The sequence below is a fragment of the Mirounga leonina genome, unplaced genomic scaffold, assembly GCF_011800145.1.
Source record: "Mirounga leonina isolate KUSES-001 unplaced genomic scaffold, KU_Mleo_1.0 Mir_151, whole genome shotgun sequence".
NCBI lineage: Eukaryota > Metazoa > Chordata > Mammalia > Carnivora > Phocidae > Mirounga > Mirounga leonina.
The window spans coordinates 5,947,519-5,964,758 of NW_023270377.1; the positions used below are offsets into that span (position 1 = coordinate 5,947,519).

The 17,240-nt window shown below is 47.4% G+C and overlaps 1 protein-coding gene across 1 annotated transcript in view; it reads right to left on the reverse strand.

Moving 5' to 3' along the window:
* The window catches only part of TRPM8 (transient receptor potential cation channel subfamily M member 8), an 84,558-nt gene that overhangs the window by 14,246 nt on the left and 53,072 nt on the right, over nt 1–17,240 (reverse strand). The window contains exons 18-21 of the mRNA XM_035006563.1: nt 12,543–12,634; nt 11,276–11,417; nt 10,014–10,185; nt 8,620–8,797 (exon numbers count right to left, since the gene is read on the reverse strand). Coding sequence (XP_034862454.1) covers nt 8,620–8,797; nt 10,014–10,185; nt 11,276–11,417; nt 12,543–12,634 — 584 coding nt within the window. The remainder of the gene's footprint in view (nt 1–8,619; nt 8,798–10,013; nt 10,186–11,275; nt 11,418–12,542; nt 12,635–17,240) is intronic.

Genomic DNA, 17,240 nt, shown 5'->3' on the forward strand with positions numbered 1-17,240 from the left:
TAAGTCACGGGGAGAAATAAACCCATCATCAGCAGTGGTCATTCATCCCTGGCACACATCATGAATGTTCTTTATTCTCTGTTGTCTGCTTTCCGAGCATTACACAATGGGCATGAATTACTTACATAATTAGAAAAAGTGTCCATTGGTCAGAAAAATGTCTTATTGTGCCACTGATTTATCAGTTACAAGTCAAACCAACTATAGCATAGCTAATGTTCATCATGTACCAGACATTGTTCTAAGCAGCCTACTTACATTAATGATGTAATCTGCAAACAACTCTCTAGAGGATGTTAAGTCCTATTATCATCTACGATGAACAGATCAGGACAGTGAGGCATAGCAAGCAAATATTGTCTGAGTCTCCCAACTAGGAAATGATGAAGCCAGGACCTGGACCCTGCAATCCAGCCCAGGGTCTGTTTGCCTTGCCGCCTTACGGAGTGGAGCATGAAATGTTTTGAGTTATGCCCTATTTCCAAGGCATTCGGTTGGACTACTTAATTTAAGAAAACGAGGAAGCATTTTACCATTTGTGAAGTTCAACCATCCAAGATAACCTTTATTGCTGATATCAAATCACCCCTTCGAGAGTCAAAGAAGGAGCAATCAACATTTGAAACCTCCTACAAGCAAATCCTGACTGGGGATGCATTCAATTCTCCCAATTCTGGGTAAAAACTTCACAGGCCAAACCCGAATGAGGTGACCAGGCAGAGGAGCCAGATCCGTTTGTTGTGAGACCGCATTCTTGCCCCATGGTATGTTACGATCTAAGACTCAATTATCTTTAACTAAGAAAAGATCATACACACAAGCAAAACACTAACCTACACACATCACAATTATGGCTTTGCTCATGTGGGAGTTAACTGATGAATGGGACACCCCAGATCCCGGATTCTGTGCAGGGCAGGTGTTAGCCGGTGCCCCAACAACACCTAAAACTCAACCCCAGGGTGCAGTCTTTGCAGGGTAAGGAATTAACGTCTCTTGAACATCTATTGCACGTAAGCTCCTCCACTCGGCATGCAAAATGGCTGCTTGACTGATTCTCATGTCAGTTCTATGTGGTAGATTTTTTTTAGGTGAAAAACAGTACTGTATGTATGAGAGTGTAGTGGAGTGAATCCAGCAGTGAGCCCGCAGTATCTTCCAAATGTAGGTCAGGTTGCTTTGAGGCTAATTCCAACATCTTTGTCTGTCCTCGCTAGTCCCCACCGGTTCTGCCTGCAAAGGATACTGCAGGCCCCTCACTGCAACGGGGACGATGGTGGGCACACCCCAGATTCATGAAGTCCAGGCTAAGAACTTGCCAGAAATCAGTCTATTACTTTGCCACAGAACAAGTGTCACCATTCAAATTATTGTCCCTGGGAGTGTCTTAAAATACTAATGTATCTAGTCAAAAATGAAATCTACTGACTGCCCCTTCCATGCCTACAACTTAATAGGCCAACACAAAAAAGCAATAGCATCCTTTTTAATCCATCAAATGTTGTTCTCTGAGGTTCCACCTGGAAGGAATTAACAGGGAGGTACACTTAGCATGCTGAGAGCAGGGGAAGGCGACCTCTCCAGCCGGTGGGCCTCCCTCCCTTCCTCGGCCGAGAGAAGAGTTCCAGTGGGAAGAGATTTGCATCTTGGCTTAACTGGTCACTCAGAGGCAGTGAAAACATCTCGTGTCTTCCAGGTCATCTAGAAAAGGGATTGACAAACTGGGACCGGGGGCCAACTCCAACCCATCCCCACGGTTTTGCAGGGATCATCAGCTTAGAATGGCCCAAAGCAGAGAGGTGGGGATGGGTGCTTGGCATCCAGCCAAAGCGAAGACCCTAGCTGGCCCTCACAGAAAAAGTCACCAGCCAATCCCCAGTCTAGAATGGATTGGGGCCAACTGTGTCCCTCGGGACAACCCAGTGGCCTCCTGTTGGAAACCCCACTTCCTCTGCACCTCTGGGCACAGGTGGATCTAGCGAGCTGCCTTCCTTTCCTGGGCAAACAGTAAAAACCCTTATCCACATCCCAGGGGCTGGGAGTGAGCTAGCCGATTACTGGACATTAATACCCCAAAGCCGCTTTGCATAAATAACACATTTCTGGGGCTGGCCATGCTGAGGTTCATTTATACTGAGGCCCACCTTCCCCATATGAAAGCAGCTTCCAAATCGTTCTCTTCCCCCCTCCCCCAAATTAGTTCCGGCCTCAGCCAAAGACACGCGGGTTCCCCAGGGAAGGCTGATAATTGAGCACTGCCTCAAACTGCTTTGTTAAAATCATTTTTATATTCCTGAGACACTGTCTCCCACTTCTGTAGAGGAAAGGCAGCATTCTGGCACCAAAACATGCCCACGCCCCTCAGCAAACCCAGATGTCGAGAGCAGCTCAGAGACCATCTCTCCCAACAGGCTCTGGGAGTCTCCCTGCCAGCCCCTGGCCATCTAGAGTCTTCCCTGAGAGGAATAACACAATGTCCCCTCTGACCCTACAACTCCAGTGATATCTTGTGCCCTCTGCTACCCAGTGCGGTGATGCCACTGGACTCGGTCCCCTAAGACCCCCTGAGCACCCTCCTCTGAGCAGGACAGGAGGAGACAGGAGCCCCCCACAGGGAGACGAAGTTTCAGAAAGATGCTGACACTGAAAACTTTACCAAGAGATAACAAATGTTCAGGACTCAGATAGCCTTGAGCGTAAATGAAATCCAGCAGTACGTTCAAAGAATAATATGCCATGACCAAAGAACAGAGGATGACTAAGTATTAAGATCATTTATATAATTCATCATTCTCATAATACATCATAGATCAAAAGGAAAAATGTCCTTTTGATAGTTGCTAGAAAGTCTTCTGGCAAATTCAACATCCATTTCTGATTAGAAAAAAAAAAAGAAGTAGGAGAAAAAGAAAGGAGGTTAATAAATAAGAAATATGAGGAAACCTCCATGACACAATAAAAAAAAAGAATTTAGTAAGGAGACTTGTTCTAAAATAAATAAGCAAAACTTTAATGCCCTTCCTACATATCAAAAATTACTTATTGGAAAAAATAATAGAAAAATATCTTTCTCACAATCACAAATGTCTGGGAAGAAAAGTAACCAAAAATCCTCCAGATCCATAGGAATAAAACCATTAAACATCACCAGCAAACTATGTACATTTGAGTAAATAGAGAATCACACAATTTTTTTTTTCCTGGATGGTATGATACCATTTTTTAAAGATGCCAGCTTCCCCTGAACGATTCTGCGAAGTTCACATCATCACAATAAAATTCACAAGACTTCTTTTTTTTTTCGGAAGGGGAAAGAAAAAAGGATTTCAGAAGATGAGCCTTAGGCCCCTCCATATTATTAAATATATGAGAAAAGCCAAAAGGAGTTTTGCATCAGAATAATGAGAGGAACTTATACAACAGATGTAAAAATAATTTTTTTAAAGTCAGTAATTAAAGCCATTTGGTAGTAAAAACCAAAATAGACTAATCAACAGAACAGAATGTCAAGTCTGCAAAAAAAAAAAAAAAAAAAAAAACACAAAAGAAAAGTAGTTGCTAAAACAATGGCAGAATTTTAGAATAAATTGAAAGACGAGAGACTTGCCAGCTACATTTCAATCAGGAAACACCTCCTGTAAGCTTTTCACAGATTTCATACGTTTTCCATCTGTTCCTCCTTCCCGGACATGCCGGCGATATCCGGCCAGCGCTGCCCTGTGGCCCTGGGGACCCTGACTTCTGCAGGCCCATCGTGCACATCCTGGTTCCCCTCTCATTCCACAGCACCAAGAAAACAGGTACAAGGTCAACAGTCAAAGACAGACAGAGATCTCACCGCACTGAGTTTTGAAGTGAGTGCTAACTCGGTTTAGGATTTTGCTATCAGACTCACACCACTAAGACCGAGCCGGGTACCTGTCTAAAGACCCATGAGATCTCCCTCCGCCTGCAAGAAAACGTCCAACTTCTTTAAAGTGGCATAAAAGACACCCCACAACCTAGCCCCTGCCTACCTTTCCACCTTCCTAGGTGACTGATTCTCCCCAGACTAGCTTTATCTCCCCCTGCTTCGCCCTCCCACCCTCACCCCTCACCCCCCACCCCAGGGCTCTGGGCTCCCGGCAAGGGGTCCTCTGAGCAAATGTCTCCTCTGCTCGGGGCTGTTCACCCTAGCCCTGCCCCAATGTTCTGTCTCGCTTCCTAACAGCCCCCTGTGCGCCATAGTCCCTGTAACAGCCTTTTCAGGGCTGCTTATATGATACTGTGTTCTATTCTATTATATTATATTGCTACAGTACATCGTATTATTTATTGTATTATATACGTATCTCTTTATGTGCCCATCAACTCCCTTAACAGCAGAGACTTAACCGCTCTCTGCCTCCAACTCCTCATTTGTAAAATGATAAGAAAGCCACACCTACATAAAAATGATCGATAATTAAGTGAGGTAGCCCATGATGGGCACTTGGACAGCCGGGCCCAGAAGAATATCAGTAAACATGAGCTCTTCTTAGGATCACACTATCTGCCCTTTTTTTTTTTTTAATCCATTTCAAGAGCTCTCCTTAGCCGGGTGAAGAGGCACCAAACCTTTAGTGGGTACCAGGTGATTATTTCCTTTTTTCTATTTTTCTGCGTATTCACAATGAACACATATTTTTCCTAAGCTTAAAAGATATTTGGGTCACAGAAATTATCCTCAATCAGAGCATGTTTGACCCATCATCTTTGGAAGAAACACATAGGGTGGATTTATCTCCAGGACATGGTGCCCGCAAGCATCAGCTGCGTGTCGAGATGACCCAGAGTCATCTACTGACTAAGTTCACTTCATGCTCTGATAAGCCACACAGGGCCTGTGATCGATAACTGTAATGCAGAATAATCACAGAGGTTTACATCCATTACCTCTCCCCGTTGAATACCATCTGGAGAGCACTCCAACACTGCTTTAAAATTCCCAAGTGCGCATTTATGCTACAGTTCATAAGGTTGCCATTGTGCATGGCTATGCTTTTACGTGAATATTTGGATGTGGTGCCAGACAGGGGTTGCAGCCTGGGGCCGTGGGCTCACAAAGCCCAGAACAATGACCACCACCATCAGAAACAGCGTTCTGATGATTTAGCCCAAGGATGGTAAGGGAGTGGCTCTAGGTGCTCACAAGTTCCCAGGACAGGCATTAACAAAGAAAAGGCCTCCAGTTGAACCCAGGACTATCCTAGAAGGCCCCCCCAGGGAAGGGATGCCCCAAGTTGTCACACCTAAACGCTGAATAGGGCGACAGTAAGGTACCATGCCGTGGCTGGGGTCTCGTGAGGAGGAGAACTGCACCCAGCCTCGAATGGACAGCAGTGTGGCCAGAGCCGTGGACGTGGGGCTGCCCGGCATCCACTTCCTCAACATGAAAATGACAGGCTGGCTTCCAGTCTCTCCTGGCTCCAAGTTCTATCAGTTCATGATTGTGATGCAGATAATGGATTACCCATGTGGCGTGGTCCTCGAGAAGGGCTTTTGTGAACATCTCACAGCACGCAGACTCAGGACAGCTCTAAGTAATCCTCTCCTCGGTGCCTCTCTGAGATTTACCAAATTAGTGTAGCTCAACTATCTGGCACTGGGGGCTGTCGGCCCTTTTGTTTAATTTCTGTGGAAATTATCTCCGTGGTCAGATTTCATAGGGTCTAGCCAGTGTTTGATGTAAAGGTCACGAGGGTGTGTCATCCCTGTAAGATGGGACCCCACACCATCCCATTTCCTCTCTGCCTTAGCTTCACCTTTGGGAGTTGCCCTCCTTTCCTGCTCTCACATGGACACTTGATCACCTAGCCTCTGCCACCTGTCTCTGCAGCTCAGACCGGGACGCTGTCTAGCTTCTTGACTCCTGAGTCACCTGGCCACCAGCTGGAGGTGGTGATGGAGAAGGTAGCCCATTCCCTCTTTAAGTCCACGTGGAAATAACAGCCACATGATCTCCGTGGCCCAGGCACCTGCCACGGAACAGACGTTATACATTTATGTAATGAAGCCCTTGCTGGTCTGTTATTCACCACTGGTGCTTCTCAGGGAGTATGAGACCCAGAAGCCAGGCTCCTGAGCGATAACTGAATAATGAACTAAACACGGGAAAAGCCCTGTTCTTTTCACTCATCCAACCCACAAGGTGCCAGGTGCTGAGACAGACCTAATCTCCATCCTCTAGAACATACCATCCAGAAGGAGAGAAGGCTGTCACTGCACAAGGGGTGCAAGGAGTCTCTACACAAAGTGGGGAGGGCACTGGGGACCACTCAGGCAAAGGATGATACGTAGCTCCCTAAAAGGCCAGCAGGACTGGGGCAAGAGACAGTCAAGACGGAGCAAGTAATCACTGGCAGAGGGACCAGCACTTGCAGAGAGTCAGATGTGACAGATCACCCTGTTTCGGGACAGACACCTGGGTGCCTCCCAGGGACAGACAGTGAGATGCCTGGGTGTGCTCAAGAGCCAGGTCAGGGATGGCCCTGGGAAAAAGCTGAAGAGCCTGAAATTTACCCTGAGAGCTATAGGGAAATACTAAAACCCTTCCAGAATTTTAAGTAGAGCAGTGACATTTTAGAAACATGACAGTGTAGAGGTTGGACTGAGGAGGGCTTCTTTGTACACCTGAGGACCAGATGGCCACTCACTGCTCAGCCTGATAGGTGGGTGATGTCCCCAGAGGCACGTGCTCCCACCCAGCCCTGTGCGAAGGGAGTCCACTGACCCTCATCCACAATCCTTGTGTCTCTCAGGAGCCCAGGGCTCTATGTGACAACTGTCTTTTTCTTATTTTTCTTCTAAATTCCGAAAGCAATATACGATCACTGTAACAAGTGAAATACATACTTGATTCTTTTCATTTCTTATTCTTTACTGGAAGGAAATGAGATTATACCATAAAAATTTGTCTGCAATTTGCTTTTTATATTTAACAAAATATCATCCTTTCAAGTCACTAAATAGAGGTCTACCTTTTGTAAGACCTGCACAAAACTCAGTCATCTATAACAAGCTTTATTCAACCATCACACTATCAACAGGCATCAAACAATAAACCAACATGCATCTTTGTACATAGGTATTTAGAATAGAATCCCAGATGCGAGACAGTTGGGTCAAAGATCTGTGTGTTTTTTCTCCTAATAACTCTTTTCATATCACTTTCCACAGACTTAGAGGCAATTCACATCGCCAGGAGCAATGCCCATTTCCCAGCCTCATCCCTAACACAAATGGCTTTTTAAAATTTCTGTTCATCTGATGGGTCCTAGACCAGCATCCTGTTGGCTTCATCAGGCCCTTCCCATCAACAAGCTGGAGCCCCTTTTCATGTGATTTTCTGCCATTTGAATTTTCCTTCTCCAGACTGCACTTACTCCACCAATTTTCTATTGGGTCTTCTTTCTGCTACCAGTTTGCAGAAGCTCTTTCTACATTAGGAATCTAAAGTCTTTGGCCACCACGCATTTCCGCCATTCTATCACTTATCAGTGGATTTCATCTGAGATTAAACCTTTACCTTCAACACTTGCTTTATGAAATCAAAAGTGTTTATCTTGTCTTTCATAGTTTCTCGGTTTCTGATTCTGACTGTTTCTCTTCCACCCCAAGGTTTAACAAGGATATTTCATTGCTAAATTGTCTCTCTGTCTGTCTATGCTGGGATCACGTACTCACAATGGCTACCTACCTTAAAGCAGCAACATACTACGGTGCTCGCACTTTAACTACCCCTGGAGCCCCTGGAAACCCTCCGAAGAAAGATGAAGGGAAACGAAAATCATGATTTCTAAAAGTAGTAAGGAGAGCTGCCAAAGGCAATAAAATTTTTTTAGATTAACCATCGTATTCTCCCTCCACCTCATTAGACACGAGCCCCAAAAGAAAGTCACTCTTCTGACTCTGCTCTTGGGATCTGTATTTAAACTGAAAAATTTCGGGCACCTGGCTGGCTCATTCGGTTAAGCGTCTGCCTTCGGTTCAGGTCTGTGATCCCGGGGTCCTGGGATCAAGCCCCGCATCGGGCTCCCTGCTTAGCGTGGAGTCTGTTTCTCCCCCTGCCTCTGCCCCTCACCCCTGTTCATGTTCATTCTCTCTCTCTCTCCCTCTCACTTACTCTCTCGCTTGCTCTCAAATAAATAAGATTATTTTAAAAAACTGAAAAATTTCAAAGCAGCAACTAACTAGAGGCTAAGTCCTTTAAACCCTAGAATCCACACCACCGAGTCCACAGAAAACAAGGAGATTAGGGAGGAGCTGCGCTCCACTGCATCAGCACCAAGCCCACATCGTGGTGCTCAGGGAGACAACTGAATGCATGCTAGACATACAGGGTCTGAACATGCTGGAACATGTCACAGTGCCTGGCTGTGATGTCATATAAGCTTACAGCACAGCAAATAGGAACATATTGTATTTTTAATATGGTACCTTTAAGATTGCACGCCTCCCCCAAGACCACCAGTCCCGTAAGCTCTAACACAAGTTGCTCAAGCGTGGACCTTCATGGCCTTGCTCCTGGTTCCTCCAGCCCGCCTGGCACACGGCCTGCCACACCATGAACACCCGAGAAACTCATGACAAAGCACGTACCCAAACATGGCAACGAGCAGGTTGACCAGCAGGATGTTGGTGGAGAGCATGTAGATGCACACCAGGGGGATGGTGATCCACTCGGGGAACCGAGGAAGGTTGTGCTCATCCAGCTCCACACACAGTGGCTTGGACTCATTCCCAGTGAAGGTGCAGTGGGCAAAGTCATACGTGGTACCTGAGGATGTAGAAACCAAAAGGCAAGGCGAGGACCCTCTGGAGGGGGCAGTACCACAGCACCCCGGGCGGGGGGGGCAGGGGGCACAAAACAATGATCACGTATTGAGGAGGGCTTGGAGTGGTGGGGATGGTAAAAAGTGTTCGGGTTTCATAGACGTTGATGAGATAAAATCAACAAAACGAGCTGATGAATTGGAGATGAGGGATGAAATCATAGGAGATGTCAAGGACAGGATTTGCACAACTGTGTGAACAGTGGTGACAGACCCTAGAATGGGGGCCTTGGAGGCCTTGGAGAAAGTCCAAGTCCTCACAAAGGACTAAAGCCACTGAGGTGTAGGGTTCCTGAGGACGAAATGTGCTCCCTCAGGTAAAATGGTGAGTACAGCGTGCAGAAGGGAAATAATGCCAACAACATGCCTTCCCCTCAGGGCACAGGAAAAGAGCTAAGGTCTTGGAAGAGGCTGCAGCAGAAGAGGCCAGGACAGCCTGAGGCCAAAAGGATAATGGAAAAAACACCAGGGAGCTGAGAAATGCGACCAGTAGGGCAGGGGAAACATCAGGATGAAATGCGACCAGTAGGGCAGGGGAAACATCAGGATGAAATGCGACCAGTAGGGCAGGGGAAACATCAGGATCGTCGTGTCCTGGCAGGACAGAACACGAGAAGCCCAGGTTATTGTCAGCATCATAAAGAGGCTTTCCACAGCTCACTCAAGACACATGCTGGGCTCCATGTGCCCTGCACTTTCCTCACGTAAACCGGGCATGTGCACATTGATGTCATCTGCACCACATTATCCTGCCTCTAAAAGAGGCGAAGGCCAGAAGCTGAAATTCCAGGTTCCCGAGCAAAACTTTCAATACTGCTCTTTCGGAAATAAATGGGCACCCAGTTATATAACAGAGTACAACTCACATCGCCCATTTCTACACTAGTGAGGTTCGTTGCTGTCAATTGCCACATCGCTGTTGAAAACATAAGAAACGCTATTTTCAAGAAGTTTCAAAATTGCAGACTAACATTGTTGGGCACATTGGCAAGGCGGAGTAAAAATCCTGCTCACACGCAAAGAAAAGGTGGTGCGGGTCAGCGTTCACTCCATGGTATTGGCCCAACTCCTGCTGTGGGTCAGAGCAGGGAGCCCTGGGGTCTGGTTCTGGAAGCAACCACCTGCTCCCAGATGTCCCCTCCCAGGCCAAGTCAGGCTCACCATCCACATCGCTGGGCACCTGGCCGAACATGGCCAGGTAGGGCTCGTAGATAACTGAGCGGAATATCCACCTCCAGCGATGCTCGTTTTGCCTGAGGATCCCTTGCCTGGCCACACCAAAGGCCACCATCCACACGGCAAAGAGGAACAGGAAGAAGAACACATCGATCAGCTGTCAAGGGAGGACAAGAGAATGGAGTCAGGTGTGTTCCCCCCGGCGGCTCGTCTGCTCATTTGACCCCAGGGAAGGGCAGAGGTGCTAATTTTAAAAATGGCCATTGCCACCTTGGGGTCTTGGGACATCTATCTTTCAGAATTAAAACTGATGCATTTTTGCCTGTAGGTCTCCACACCAGCTCAGCAACAGACACAACATTATGTGGTTCAAATGCTGGTCTTCTTGGTCTTCTTCTAGATGAGAGACAGGCTTGAGAGCAAAAGAGGGACCCAACTCAGAGTACCTGTCCTTCTCTACCTCTCGTCATGCTCCCATTCTTGAAATCCCTACATTGTGTCCTCAGTGCTTTTTTTAAAGAAAATAAAAACTATCTTTATGAGGCAAGAACGCACAGTTTCATATTTTTTAACTTTTTGCACACACAGCATGACTTCATGGTGACTTGATGTCTCAGATATGCTTTGAATTAAAACCACAAACTCAAAAGAACCTCAGTGTTGGAAAGCAACCTCCAGATGAGCTAATCCAAACACCCATCTGATTTAAAGACAGAAGCACGGGAGGTTTGGGTCATCTGGAAAACAAGCTTAGGAAACCAACATCTTCGGTGTGTAATTATCTTTCTGTTGGACGTCCCTATGAAACAGGGCTGGTAGCACTTATCCTATATCTATACTACGTGGCTATAGAATTGAAGCCCTAATCCACTGCACACCTCCAGACAAACATATTAACTTCCATGGTCCACATCTATAAAATGGGTATAAACATCCCTATCCCGCCTATGCTCTTACTGAGCTGTGACTCAGTTTGCCTCATGTGACTCAAATGAAAGCACCTGGTAAAGAGTAAAATCTGAATAGGTATCTTTCTTAGCACTGCCCTTAGTCAACCACTTGCTCCTACTAGTCATCTTCTGTTAAATTTTAAGCTGGGAGAGAGGCCCCTGATGAAAAACACATCAAGGAAAGCAAACCTTACCAACTGTGACATGTCTATGGGCAAAACCCTTCTACCGACAATGGAAGGAACTCTGGTTCTAGCAAGGAGAATGAGAATGACCACAAATATTCTCTGTTCTTACCATCCTCTGCAACATTATAATCTTGGGTCCTAAATTTCTGCTTACGGTGAAAATGTGGATCAACCTTAGAGTGAATATAATGTAATCCAGGCAAAAGATGACTCGTCCAGAATACAAAGAGGTTTTATTAGAAGGGTGGAGCCTATAGAAGGAAGGGGAGCAGAACGTGTGAGATATTGACAAAACAGTTCAAAATTTTGTTTTTAAAAATAACCAAACACGAAGAAACAGAGTCGGGGCCCTGGGAGTGAGTGGAAACAGGCCAAGGACACCACCTGTCAGTCTCTGGTCTTCTGCTCCTATGGCCTTCCAGGACAACAATGAGATTGCATAAGATAGAGTTTTCAGAGGTTCTTGCCCTTGAATCCTTCATCCGCGAACACTGCTACTGTAAGAACCCAATCACATTATCGCTAACTTCCTGGCCCCTGCAGCCCCTATAATGATCCCAATCCCCATCCCCACCCAACCGCTTGGGAAGTGGCTCTGCCAGGTTTCCCGTAATTAGATTTACCTCATTGATGCCAGATCATTTGATTAGCTGACCCCCTGCTAATGTGTTCATTGAAAGCTATATATGCCTTCTACCTGGAATTCTCTAGAAATTATGTGGTTCAAATGCTGAACCCAAGCAGAAAGTGAGTTTTTACTCACTTCAAATTGCAGAGTGAGCATGGGTAGGCATAAATATGAAGAGTCAGGCTTCTCTGCGAGGGGACACCATGCATGCAGCTTAAGTATGACCAGGAGCTTTACCTTGAAGCTACGTGGGGGGAAGGCAGGCCTGGAGGGAGGCGGGCATGGGCAATGTAAGCCACGGTCGGGGCATGCCTCGATTTCTCTACCACATGGAGTACACATTGCTTTTCAATGGTGATTCTAGACCGGTTTTTCTCATCCTGGACTCTGGCTTTGGGAGGACAGGCTCCATAGCCAGCATCCAAGGACAAATGCATTTTCAAAGATTATATGACTCTCCTCAATTTCTAACCATCTCCCGCAATTCTGTACGCACCAAAGGAAACACGGGCAAGAACTTCTCAAGTATAGATCACCAAGAGGGAGCAGAGAGGAGATGCAACTTTATTCCAACCAAGCTGTGTCTCGAAGAGGCCGAGACAATGGCGTTTGCAATAATCTCGAAATGGGGGAGAATGGGGAAACAGGCTCATCTTGGGCTTGAAACATCAAAGATCTTTTCTTCACCTCTCCACCCAAGAAGATCCAAAAGCACCTGAAACTGGCAAAGGTGGTGAGGCCCACTTACCGAAACACAATGCCTGCTATGAAGTAAAAAAGCCCAAGCGTGTCCATGACATTCCACAGGTCAGTAAAATAATTCACCCCATTCATGTACCACTGCAGCATGGAAAGGGACAGAGAGAGAACATCAGCAGCTGGGAAACATCAACTGCTTCCAGATTTTTTTTTTAAATGTTCACACATTTTTTTCCCAGATCCTTTTTGAGCCGACAGTATGCCCTACCACATGCCCCAAGATATTCCAGGGGGATTAGAAAGTAGGTTGCACACTTGCTGTTCCATTATGCACGTGTTGCTGACAAAGTCAGAAAAGGGACTCATGCATCCTTACTGTTCTTTAAAGATGAACCTGCAGACAGTGGGCGCAACCTGTGTGGGCAAATGTGGAATACCCAGGCCATCCAGTACAGTGGTGTAAGCTGTGCACTGCACAACTCTAGAGGGTATTAGCCATACTGTTGTCATCATAGAGTTGTGTATTTATCATAAATACTTTTTGGCACATGGCAATAAAACATCTTGATAGAAAGTTTGTTTTTTTTTTAATTTGCACACAGGGATTGTATGTGGCACTTGTGAGAGCAGATATGGTTGCAGAAATGACTGACGGGAACAGCCTCAGTGATCCTTTCATCATGTGTGTGTAATTGGCATGATTTCTTAGAAGAAAGCATGTCAGGAGATAAACAGAGAAAGGACGATCCAGGAGAAGACTGTATCTGGACAGCCTCTCGGTGATCTGTCTGCCGGGTCTGGAGCTTCCAGGGGGCACCTCTGACCCTCTCGTTCGTCCGTCCATTTCAAACACATGTACTGAGAGCCCACAGGATTCCAAACACCTGTGCCGGGCTCCTGGCACACAGGACGTCAGATTAGGTGCGACAGGAATTCTCAAGGAAGCTACTGGCCCCGAGACAAAGGCAGTCATTAGACGTCCTTAAAATGAAACGTGGTCAGGACTGGAGGGGAGCTGGGACAAAGCCCAAGGGAGCTCAGGTAAGGAAACCAGCATACTGCCTTGTGCGAGGCAAGAAACCAACACCAAGGAAGTGTCATCAGCTCGAACCTTACGATTTCACTAAATTAACGCACCCCATGGGTCCATCTGATACTCAGATATCACGTTTCCTATTCTGTCCTCGAAAACAAGGCATAGGGAAACAGAAGCTAAGGAACTTGCCCTAGGCAGACGGCCAGCAAGTGTCAGCCTCAGGGGTTCTGGGTCTCAGAGAGTTTCATCTTGAGCCTTACACTGCTTCCCTACATCCCACAGAGACCCTACAACTTTAGACTTGGAAGGAATTCAAGAAACATCATCCATTTCTCAAGAAGTATTTCCTTTTCTTCATTTATAAATGCAAACAGCAGCTTTGGTGGACAAAGGTGATGGGGGCCTTACGCAATCAAGCCCCAAGGAAATAAAAGGAAATAAAATCTCTCCCAGCCCCAGGGTGGTGACCACGCTCCTCTGTGGGATAGCTGAACGGGTGGGTCCAGAAACCAAGTCAGCATCCCTCACCGTCCATTGGGGTGGTCCCAGTCAGTCTCACTGATTACCCACCAAGAACTGTCTGCGAAATAAGAGCAGGTGGGACAGGCCCTACCTGCCCCCCGCTCCCCCTCCAAAACCCTGGTCCGGGAGGCAGATACATACAGGGCAAGCCACAGCCCCAGCCCGGCTCAGCCTTTCAGAAGCCTGGCCTGAGCGATGGAAAAAACCCTAAATGGATCGATTCTGGAGCTTGGAGTCACCACTGCAGTGAGAAAGCATTTTTTTTTAATGAATAGAGGCCTCTTTTCTGAACGGAATGACAGAGAGAGGCTATATTCATAAAATATCAGAACCACATTTCGCCGTATCTTTCAGGATTTGGGGATTCAATGAGCCTTAAGACTGAACAGCGCTTTCCACAAAGGGATGGTGCAACTCGTCTCATGTTTCATAAACATCCACAATTCGATTACTGGGCCTTTGTACCTATGAACTGCCTTGGTGGAAAATTTCAACTCCGTACGTTACATCTGCCCCCAGGGAAGGAGACACAAGGAGAGTAGGTTTTGTGATACCCAGTCACAATCTACAACAGGTAACATCCTGTTTGGTTCTCTTTTTCTCCTAACAAGTGTGAATTAGGTTCATTAAGACAGCGCCAGGTCAGCAGAGGAAAGCAACCTGAGGATTCCAGCCGCGGGAGCCTGCAGCCAGAAGAGAAACAGCGACCCCGAGCGTCAGATTCCTTGAACAAGGAGACTCTTGGAGGCCATGTCCCGCGGCCCGGCTCACAGACTGCAGGATCAGCTCTCCCACAGCAGAGCTGGACTTGAATCCCCGATCCCAGCCCTCAGCCCAAGGCGCTCCCGAATCATCGCCTTAATACACAAGACTGCTGAATTAAACCAGTCTGTTCAAAATGATGTTTAAAAGGAAAGAAAAGAAACATTTGCTCAAAGCTATAGGCCCGTGTTATCACCCTAACCTTCAAACATCACCCGTAGACAGAATAGGGGAACTCAGCCAGAACCTGTGGGTGTCACCTCCTCCCGGCAGGCCCCCGGAATGACTGGGAAGTGCGTACCTTACCCAGGCACCTTTATAGCCCACTTCCCTCCCTGAGGTGCCTGCCCACGTGCCCACCCTTCCCTCTACTCAGTGTCCCTGCTCTGGGCAACACTTCACACTGTCTGCCCAGGGTCCTTCTCCAAACAACATGTACTTGTCCTGAGTCTCCTTTGAATAAACAACTTAGTAGTTAAATGTACATAAAACATTGTATGGAGATGTTTGTGACCTAAGACTTCAAATTTCACGTTTCAAATCCTCTAGGCCAAACCCCCAGTAAACGTATGACTCATTGTGCAGTGCTGTTCTTTCTTTGGAAGCTCTCAGAAATGACCCAGCCAGTCCTCTTTAACTGGCAGAAAGCTACATAAGGACAGAGATAATTGTGTGTTTGGTTCACCGCTGTAACCCCAGTGTCTAGAACAGTGCCCGGCACCTAGTAGATACTCAATAGATAATTGAAAGGAATGCAGGAATGAGCGTCTGCCTTATGCCAAGACGGGTCTCCCTGCATCTTCCAGCCGTGCCCACCCCTGTCCTCTAAAGCAACCCAGAATAAGTCCTGTCTCCAGGCCTCATGACTTCTTTCGCTGCCTGGAGGAACCAAACAACGTCTGGACTTTCACAGCAGCTTCTGTACCTTAGTGCAGAGAGGGAGACAGGGTCAGGCCTGAGACTCATGGAGAAATAACTGGAAGCACGAATGAGGAGTGGGAAAAGCAAGGAAAGAACTTTTTACTTTTTACCAGCCATTGCAAGAAGCAGTCACCAATGCAGCCTCTGCTCCACAGGATACCTCTGAGCCCCTGCATGCCAGGCTTCCGCATCTCCCCCGCTCTGGCCTCACCGGCCACCGCTGTGGCTCCCTGCCGCCTCCCAGTCACAGCACAGCTCTGGGACTGAATTAGGAAGACCCTGGCTCGTCAACTCATTTCTTAAAAAACATACACACACCTGCCAGAAATACACCGACGCCCTCCCTTGCAATAGCCCCCAAGGGTCAAATATGAAGAAGAAACAAACATCTGCATCAGGCCATTTCCAGGCCACTCGCGTCTGGCCAACAGCTGCATATGCATGAGGAGCTGGAGAAACGCAAAGGGACCAGGCAGCGGAGCTGGTGCTGGACGAGACCCACAAGGCTTCCACGAAAGGCATCGGGCTTCTTGCTCCTCGCAATCATCTCTCGCGGTAGGGAAGAGGCCCATTTAGGGATGAGGAACCAAAAGATCAAAGAAATTAAGTAAGTTATTACCATACTGTCTGTGTGCAATTTCCGCTGGCTTTTTGTGCCCCCCCCCATTCCCTCTTTCTCTCTCTCTCTCTCTCTCCCTCCCTGCTTATTTATAAGTACCCATGACTTCTTTCCCCCTGGGCTATGAACTCGTTGTTATGCGATCCTATTCAATGACTGCATTTAAGGTGTCGGGCTGGTCACCTGATGTGAAGAAACCAGAACCAGAACCAGAACCAGAACCATGGGGTGTGTGGCTCAAATCTCCACAAACCCCATGCCTCTCCTGGCAGCTCACACTGCTTCCTGGAATGTGCAAAAGCCCACTCGAGCTCGGGTTCACGTGTGTGACTCAAACCACCAGGGGTCCCTCAGAGTCCTGCATGACCCCCTGGGTGGCCCCTCCAGCTCCCCCTGCTTCCACAGACCCGCCAAGGCCTCTGGCAGCAGCTTCACTACCGGATGGACACTGCAGCTGAAAGAACCGCCCCCCACCCCCAGTCCACGGAGGACAGAGCGTCACCCCCTTCAGCGCAACAAAGCCTTCCAACTTCACCGTTTACCTCCTTCCTCTGCAAAAGCTGCCCCGGGAATGTTGTCTTTTTCTCTTTGTGCCTTTGGAAGTGGAGGACAAGGGGGAAGGCAGGACCCCAGAACCCAGCCACACCGGAGAGGGGAACACGCGTGACCTTGTGAAGAGCCAGCTCCTATGATGGTGTTCAGGAGATTCCCAGTAAAAAGGGTGCTGTTCCCTTACTTCCTCACGTTGGCCTGGGCCCATTCCTGCTTTACATGTTGAATCTCCTTCTGTCTTTGCTTTTCTCCAGCACGGTATTTTCACCCCCCTTGCTGCCAACACAGAGTAAGTCAAAGGAGAACTAGCAAAAGATGACAGCCGGGAGAAAGAG